This window comes from Physella acuta, unplaced genomic scaffold, assembly GCF_028476545.2.
Source record: "Physella acuta isolate Inbredline_101_S28 unplaced genomic scaffold, ASM2847654v3 ptg000916l, whole genome shotgun sequence".
NCBI lineage: Eukaryota > Metazoa > Mollusca > Gastropoda > Physidae > Physella > Physella acuta.
The window spans coordinates 714901-724508 of record NW_026732433.1 but is presented as its reverse complement, the minus strand read 5'-3'; the positions used below and the strand labels follow the sequence as shown (position 1 = coordinate 724508).

Below are 9608 nucleotides of genomic sequence, written 5' to 3'. Positions count from 1 at the left end.
AAATCATGTCTATAGCCCGAGTTCCCATCCCCTGTTGTTTTATATAAGAATATTCGAGAAAGTTTAGGGGAGATCACTCCCGGTTTATTTGTATTACTAAACAGTTTAGCAACCAAGGCCCCGCAACGTTTTCTTAGTTCCAGCTCTGTTTTTTAGTACCACAGTTATTGCCCTTTTATCAAAACGACAAATGAATTCCGAAAAAAAAATCCACACATGTAACATCTTTATTATTAAAAATATTAAATTTAAAGTTTTTAAAATACATTGATAAACAGCAATACTAACCAATATATGAAATACATTAAAAGCATTAAATACAAAACATCAAAGCAGAAAAATATCCGTCATTAATCATACAAAAATACAATATTAAAGCTCGCTTTTTGATTTCCACAATTCGGTTACCAAAACAGAAATTTGCCATGGTGGTATTTTATCTGAGATATTCATCAATATACCACACTCTCTTTGAAAATGGGGACCATATAATACTTAAATATTGGCACGAAGTTGTTGTCATCGAATGAATACCGAGAGGACACAACACAGAAGTATCAAGAAGGACTGTGATGTCCACGAAACACCCTGACCGTATGCTGTAAAACAAAGCACATTTAAAATGTTAAAAAATAATTGGCATTGGTTTATCACGAGGATTGATGTGTGTGTGTGGGGGGGGGGGGGCGTATATAATAAAATCCAAGTCAAAAATATATTAAGGATTTAATAAATGAAATTGTCCTTTGGGTTAACTTGTGATTCAAATTTTGATGAATATATAAATCTGTTCAGATGTTATTAATTGTTTTATTCTATGTCGTATGAAAAGGTAGAACTGCTGAATGGTTTACACCAGAAGATATGAAAGGAATTTAGTAATTATTGTATACCTTGAGGGGGTAGGAGGTAGTTTTATTATTTTATTATATAGTGTATTATAAGTCAAATATACATTTTTTTGCTATTTTCAAGGGTAATTGTGACACGGCGTGGCCTAGTGGTAGAGGGTTTGGCCGATAACCCGAAAGTCTCGAGTTTGAATCCAGGTTCAAGTCAGTAGAACCTCCATGTGTCCACCAAACCCTACTGAGCTCGTAATTTATATTAGTGAAAGTAAAGGTGGCTGGGCATTGTGAGGATTACACTGTCTCTTCAAGTGCCGAGGCCACAGAAACAAGTGAACTCTACTGCACTTGCTTATATGGACAGCCAGGTTCGAAAAGTGAACTATTTGCATCAGCTAACACCATTATCTTATTTTTCTTTCTTGTAATTCAACAAGCAACCAATCAGTGTTTTCTAAATGCAATCTCGTAATTGATTAGTTAAATGGATAGAGGTGTAAACAGAGGAAGACACACAGACAGACACAGATGAAGACACACAGACACCGAGGAAAACACAGAGTAAGACACAGACAGACACACAGACAGACACACAGACACAGTGGAAGACACACAGACAGTCACAGATGAAGACACACAGACACAGAGGAAGACACAGAGTAAGACACAGACAGACACACAGACAGACACACAGACACAGTGGAAGACACACAGACAGTCACAGATGAAGACACACAGACACAGAGGAAGACACAGAGTAAGACACACACAGACACAATGAAACCTGTACGAACGTGCATGTCCTATTTCTTTTGGGTCAAAAACCGGTGGACACATCCTGCACTCGGTCAAATTTCTGTTGTAAAAATCTGGAGAGAATTTAAAAAAAAACAAAATATTATTTGTAATGCAAAATTAGTTTCCATTTTCATTGGGGATGATACACTGACGAAAACAAACACTCAATTTTCTATTTCCCTGTTGTTAACAAAAAAAATTCCAAGTTAATAAATGCCTGCTTATTCTGAGAGGCGACTTGATTATTTTGCCTCGAAAATCAAGGCGCAAAGTCTGAGCAGTAAGTTGTGCAAGTATTGAACCCCACCACTCCACACAGCTGATGTTCTTAAGGTAGAGATATTACCTCTGTGTCTTAGCAACTGCGGAATGGAAACCTGAGTTAGTAATTCTAACGCACAAAAGGCTTCATTCTGGCTTGATTTCCGAGTTCTCTCTACCATAGAGGGGCTACTATCCGCACCTAATGAGCCTCATCTACCAGGGGGTGAAGAAAAAACATACACACGCACGCACGCACGCACACACACACAGACACGCACACACACATACATATATAATACCGTACCACAGTATGGGGGTTTCGATCTGGTCTGCAGGTACATCCGGCCCAAACCTTTGAGTGGACTGGCCAGGTACCCCATGACGTTACAGGATGTGTTGGAACATTGGGAGCATTGGTGGTTGAGGAACGATTTCTGAAATAAGTATAGATTGAAGAGTTGAACACAAGAAAATGTGAGCATGAACCACGTGACAACAGTAGAATTATTGTATCTATGAATCACCAAACCAACCTAATAGAACACTATAAATGCAACCGATTATGTTGTAACTAGAAATGTAACCGATAAACTTGTAAATATGAATGCTAGGTATAAAACTGTAACAATAAATGCCAGCCTTAAAGTTGTAACTGTAAATGCCAGCAATAAATTTGTAACTATAAATGCTAGCAATAAATTTGTAACTATAAATGCCAGCTATAAAGTTGTAACTATAAATGCCAGCTATAAAGTTGTAACTATAAATGCCAGCTATAAAGTTGTAACTATAAATGCAAGCTATAAAGTTGTAACTATAAATGAAAGCTATAAAGTTGTAACTATAAATGCAAGCTATAAAGTTGTAACTATGAATGCCAGCTATAAAGCTGTAACTATAAATGCCAGCTATAAAGTTGTAACTATAAATGACAGCTATAAAGTTGTAACTATAAATGCCAGCTATAAAGTTGTAACTATAAATGCCAGCGATAAAGTTGTAACTATAAATGCCAGCTATAAAGTTGTAACTATAAATGCAAGCTATAAAGTTGTAACTATAAATGACAGCTATAAAGTTGTAACTATAAATGCAAGCTATTAAGTTGTAACTATAAATGCAAGCTATAAAGTTGTAACTATAAATGCAAGCTATAAAGTTGTAATTATGAATGCCAGCTATAAAGTTGTAACTATAAATGCAAGCTATAAAGTTGTAACTATAAATGCAAGCTATAAAGTTGTAACTTTGAAGGCCAACTATAAATCTGTAACTATAAATGCCAGCTATAAAGTTGTAACTATAAATGCAAGCTATAAAGTTGTAACTATGAATGCTAGAAATAAATTTGTAACTATAAATGACAGCAATAAAGTTGTAACTATAAATGCTAGCAATAAATTTGTAACTATAAATGCTAGCAATAAATTTGTAACTATAAATGCCAGCAATAAAGTTGTAACTATAAATGCCAGCAATAAATTTGTAACTATAAATGCCAGCAATAAAGTTGTAACTATAAATGCTAGCAATAAATTTGTAACTATAAATGCTAGCAATAAATTTGTAACTATAAATGCCAGCAATAAAGTTGTAACTATAAATGATAGCAATAAATTTGTAACTATAAATGCCAGCAATAAAATTGTAACTATAAATGCCAGCAATAAATTTGTAACTATGAATGCCAGCTATAAAGTTGTAACAATAAATGCCAGCTATAAAGTTGTAACTATGAATGCCAGCAATAAAGTTGTAACTATAAATGCAAGCTATAAAGTTGTAACTATGCATGCCAGCTATAAAGTTGTAACTGTGTGTGCCAGCTATAAAGTTGTAACTATAAATGCAAGCTATAAAGTTGTAACTATAAATGCAAGCTATAAAGTTGTAACTATAAATGCAAGCTATAAAGTTGTAACTATGTATGTCAGCTATAAAGTTGTAACTATGTGTGCCAGTACTTACATATCCAGTACATCCCTGAGATAGACACGGGGACATCGTGTTGATGGAATTCATGAAATACTCTGCCGCTCTTCTGTGGCTGCACTCTACTCCACCTGGTAAATACACAACACCTACGTTTATTTATTGGTCAAATAAAATACGCCACCTATGTAGTAAACATAATCAGCTAGTTTCATCTAAAATGTGGCATTTGTTCACAATGTGACATTTGAAAAAAAAAACTTGTGACATCAGTTAAAATATTTGATAAAACTATTATTGCTGTTGGTAAATTATTTTTTAATAAATTCGACAAATAAAAAGCATCATGGGTAAAAAAAAAAGAAAGTCAAATGAACTCTACTTCACCTACTTCATGAATTTTCAAGTATTTTACCGGTCATTATAATCGTTACCTCGAGCGCTTATAATTCCAAATGTGTACATCTCAGTTTAACACGTGTGACCTGTAAGGATTTTACACCTATGGATTAGATTATAAGGACAATCCCGTTACCTGTGGGGAATACACCCGTGTACTTGTCATTACACCCGGGTTGTACTAGCCCACCGTTGGGGTAAAAGTCAACGTGACCCAGAGGCTGCAAGATGCCGAACCCCCCAAACGGTAGAGTTACCCTCGCAACATCCGAGTGGATCACATCCACAAACTCGGCGTCTGATGGATCCAAACGCTCGTTCTTGGATTGTTCTTCAAACAAATGGGCTGCAGGGTCGAGACCTATGAAGTAAACCATGATATTATGAAGGTACATGTTATGATAAAAATTTTGGATCCAAATCCAAATTTTGATTGTACTTTAAACATATAAAACAAATGGAACAACTTCTCGAAAAATATTATAACACACTGTTTTGTAACGATAAAACCGCAGATATTGACCCTGTTAGCCTAACCTTACCCCCCCCCCTCCATTCCCTCACCAACTGCTTGAAGTCATGTATGGACAATCCCCTTGCGACCTATGATCTGTTATAGATATGTTACAGGATGTTTAAGATAAGGCAAGGATCGCTTTAACTTGCCGTGAAAACAGGGGTGTGTACTCAGTAGGGCGATACTGGCACACACAACCAGTTCTTTCATAACATGTTGGCACTCAAAAACTTAACAGGTTGAAGAAAAACGCTCTTTGACCTAGTGTTAAAAGCCCCTGTGCCTCCTGGCACCAAGTAAAAAAAAAATTGTATAGAAAAATATATTCTTTAACCACTCCCCCCCCTGTCTTTGAAAGTTTTCTGTTCCCCTCCCCCACTATACTACATGATCAACCGAAAAAGAAGTTTATATTTTTAAAATTATCTGTCAATACGTTAATTATGTTCTAACGAGCGACCTGGATGAGTCAAAAGTTAAACGGGAAAATATCAAATAGTCAACCATTATTTCTCATCTAGTTGTTTATTTTGTCAAAGAACGTGAAAAGTTTCCCGACACCTGTTATACGCCCGACGCTGCCGTTAAATCTTCTGCCAATATCTCCAGCCAAGTGGGCGCCCAGAGAGTGACCAATCAGGTGAAGGTCATCTAGGTGCAGGCCAAGTTCTTTCATGCGTGAAATTTGTTGCATCATCATCTTCCCGACGACAGGAATGTTAAGGACGGCCGTGACGTAGTCGGGTGGATGGACGGCGTGGGCCCAGTCTAGAACACACACGTTCAAATCTTCCTGGGGAATATGAACATTCCAAGACACACGTTCAAATCTTACTGGGGAGATATGAACTTTAAAACACACGTTCAAACATTCCAGGGGGAACTATGCACATTTTAAAACACACATGTTATGTCCTCAAGGGGAAGTATGAACATTCCTGGTTACATATAAGACACGTTCAAATCTTCCTGGGGAAAATGAACATTTCAAGACACACACGTTCATATCTTCAAGGGTAAATACAAGCGTTAGAAATAACTGAGTTTTACCTAATTTCATTTCTAGTATCACATTTTGTATCATATTTTCTTATCTGACCTTGACTGCACCATAGACTAGGACATATTTGACCTTGAGAATATGACAAACTAAGAAATCTGACCTTGACTAAACGATAGGCTAAGACATATTTGACCTTGGCCAGACAATATATCTGACCTTGACTAAACGGCATGCTAAGACATATTTGGCCTTGACCAGACGACATATCTGACCTTGACTAAACGATAGGCTAAGACATTTTTGACCTTGACCAGACGACATATCTTACCTTGACTAAAGGATAGGCAAAGACATTTTTGACCTTGACCAGACGACATATCTGACCTTGACTAAACGATAGGCTAAGACATATTTGACCTTGACTAAACGATAGGCTAAGACATATCTGACCTTGACTAGACGACATATCTGACCTTGATAAGGAGCTCATTCTTCATCTTCAGCACCCAAGAGTTCTGCATGGACGAGGCGAATCCGTGAAAGATGAATACGGTCTTCAGCCTCGGGTTGAACTGGGTGGTGTTTAAAGCCTTCACCTTGGTCAACACCACACTAGTGTTCACGTTTTTTCTGTGTAGTGGTGGTACATTTTTTATTGAACAGGCTTTAGGTAAATCTCGCACATATACAGTAAACAGATAATTAAATCTATGTCTTGTGACTTCTAGTATAAAAACAGTTCTCAGATTAATCCTTAAGCTTCAATATAATCAGCGAACGCCTATATCGCTCTTAATGATGTACAATATTCTAATGTGAACATGTTATGTCTGACCTACCTTGTGAACAGGTGCAAATGGATAAGTTGTTGTAACGATTCTCTTTTACTCACATTATCCTTCACTTTATCTTCATCTGTCCAATAGAGGGCAATAATAAACGTATTATTATACACACATATTCATATACAGATATATATATATATATATATATATATATATATATATATATATATATATATATATATATATATATATATATATATGTATATATAAATTATATCTACAGCTACTACTGTTTATACAGTCCCTCCCAATCATCCCTAAATGTTAAGAAATCACCTCCCAATGCTTAAAACGACACCTTCAGCAACCAGCTTCTAAGAACTCTGAAATGTCTATAAACCTGCTCACTGCAGATGTCCTTAAACACGCCCCCCCCCCCCCCCAATATTTACACCCTGTGTTTACCTGTTCCTACCGTTGACGTACTGAAGAACAGGACAACGAACACGACGTAATACATCCTTACACCTGTTGACAAAAACAGTTCAATAAATTTGTTACTCACGCTCAACAATCTAACGATTTCGGTACGAGCATGACGATCGTTAGGATTAAACTATAATTAACACACTCCTTTCTTACTTTCTCGTATACAAAGTATATAGAAACCGGGAGTGATCTCCCCTAAACTTTTTCGAATCTTCTTATATAATACTACTGGGACTGGCAACTCAGGACATAGACAATATTTTTTATCCATTTTTAATTACTTAAAATTTAAAAAATAGAATAGAATCTCGTAGAAAAAAAAATTGCACACCAAGTGAACGCTAAATAATATGTGTATAACAGTGCGGAATATTAATAGTAATTTATTAATTCACATACGTTTTTTGAGAAATCGTGTTTACAGACACACACAGTGGCGTAGCCAGGATCGTCTCAAGGGGGGGGGGGGGGTTCCAATTTTTACCCGGGGACAAACTTTCGATTCCCCCCCCCCCCCCCATCAAACTTTCGATTTGCACCCCCCCCCCTCAAACTTACGATTTGCACCCCCTCCCCCTCATACTTTTTATATATATACCGAGAGGGGGTTATGACCCCCCCTAACCCCCCCTGCCTACGCCACTGGACACACATAAACACAGAACTAAGAGATTCTATTCTATGTTAAAAAGTTTAAGTAAATAAAAATGGATTTAAAATATTGTCTATATCCCGAGTTGCCGTTCCCCCATAGTGTGAATTAAGAATATTCGAGAAAGTTTAGGGGATATCACTCCCTGTTTATTTTTCCTTACGAGGCTTTTTCCTTATGAGCTTGTATTAAAATCATCTACAAGTATATTTTAACCTAAATCCTAAAATTAAGCTGAGCTTTAATCCTAACTCTAGCACAACTATAATGTGTAAAGTATCGCTGAAGTTAAACAATAGCATATCGATTACATGGATTCGCCTGTGGAAACAACACGATATCCGACTCCTGCTATTGCATTAAAGTATCGTTATCAAATAATTACATCCATACAAACCACTGCCAATTCTTCACTAGACCGTTTCGGCAATTACAACAAAATAATCGGAAAAAAAAAAATCCGCTATTATAATATTGTTGTATGGCATACCAATTACCCTGACCTATGCAAGGGGAGAGAATTCCCAGCAGACCAGTTACCCTGACCTATGCAAGGGGAGAGAATTCCCACAAATTTTGTAACCCGCTCGACGCCACGCTATTTTTAGATGTGCCCTTTCGATCGATAAGGGAATAAATGACCAATATGGCTGCCCAGTGAACTGCTTGTCGCAGCATTTTGTGATTTTTACACTGTTTCGTATACTACGTAATAATCTAATAATAACTAACTACAACATCAATTTAACAGTTATAAAATTATATAATTTGAATTATAATATATAAATAAAAGATATTCAACAATAAACATTTCTTGTAGTGCTTTAACATTTATATGTTTTTAAAAATATAAACAAAACAAAAACAAACTGTGTTCTTATATCACAACACAGGTAGCTCAGAGAGAGCGAGGTAAAAAAATAAACCACTACTCACCTGCTTGCACGTGATGTGAGCGAATGAACAGGCTAACTGTGCTCGGATGTGGAACACCCCCCCCCCCCCACCGCGTCACTACACGTGAATTACGAGGGGAGCGCTTCACGTGGGAGTAAACATGGGGCTTAACTCTGGGTCAAGCAGAGTTTAGATTTAACAGGGGACATAACCTATTTAAATAATTAAAAAAAATTAGTTGAAAAAATGGGAAAGAACTCTGTAGAACAAAAACATTAACTTAAAAATAAACTGGGTCAGAGTCAATTATAATGTCTACGTTATAGAATTCAAAGTTCAAAGTTTATAAAGGGGCAGTTCTTCTTAAATTTAATTTTTTTTCCCAACATAAACAAAAGCAAATATTCATACATCAAATTAATTATATTCACACGTGTCTTAAGCCTTAGCTTAATAATTATCGTCATAATTATCTCTACTTACCTAATTAAAAAAATAAACTAGAAAATACCAAAGTAATCTAGGCACAATTTTTTTTTTACTGCTAACGCTGCACCCAACCCAACACACTTTAAACAGAGAGATGTTTTCAACATTCGTCTGAAAGGGGAACTAACCAATTCAGCATCCGGTATACTTGCGCTAGGGGAGAGCATGCGTGTAATAATTGATTGCTAACGACAGCAGACGGTGTTGGTTGTGTGAGCATGGACGGGCCGGTGGCAGTGGAGAGGGGGGGGGGGGGGAGGGGGGGGGGAAATATTATAACAGTTCATTATGCAACACAGTAGTTTTTTGTTTTTCTAAAAAAAAGTAGGATTAATGAAACAGATATTTCGTATAGCATTCCTATCTGGCATATGTTTTTTGTTATAAAATAACATTTTTTTTGGATGTGTTAATGAATATTTTTTGTTTGATATTATTTTATCAATTTTAGGACAGGGCAAATATTTCACCTGCGGGGAGGGAGTGGGGGGTGTCCTGTATTCAAAATATAAACAATTAATAAACCGGGAGTGAT

At 36.4% G+C, this 9608-nt stretch overlaps 1 protein-coding gene across 1 annotated transcript; it reads right to left on the bottom strand.

The window, feature by feature from the left end:
- Positions 1–211: 211 nt before the first annotated feature.
- LOC131953303 (pancreatic lipase-related protein 2) lies at positions 212–7071 on the bottom strand. The gene is made up of 9 exons (XM_059316436.1): positions 7012–7071; positions 6601–6676; positions 6235–6391; positions 5320–5551; positions 4378–4602; positions 3879–3973; positions 2215–2344; positions 1643–1717; positions 212–599 (listed from the first exon to the last, which is right to left on the bottom strand). The coding sequence occupies exons 1-9, from the start codon at positions 7064–7066 to the stop codon at positions 520–522; spliced, it is 1125 nt and encodes a 374-aa protein (XP_059172419.1). The 5' UTR covers positions 7067–7071; the 3' UTR covers positions 212–519.
- Between the last annotated feature and the right edge of the window lie 2537 nt (positions 7072–9608).

Excerpts from the sequence above, each read along its gene's own strand:
- LOC131953303 (XM_059316436.1), bottom strand. The coding sequence starts at position 7,066 with ATGTATTACGTCGTGTTCGTTGTCCTGTTCTTCAGTACGTCAACGGTA. Across the intron at positions 4,603-5,319 it reads CAGCGTCGGGCGTATAACAG|GTCTCGACCCTGCAGCCCAT; the intron begins GTGTCGGGAAAC and ends TTTACTTCATAG. Across the intron at positions 600-1,642 it reads AAAAGAAATAGGACATGCAC|CATACGGTCAGGGTGTTTCG; the intron begins GTTCGTACAGGT and ends TTTGTTTTACAG.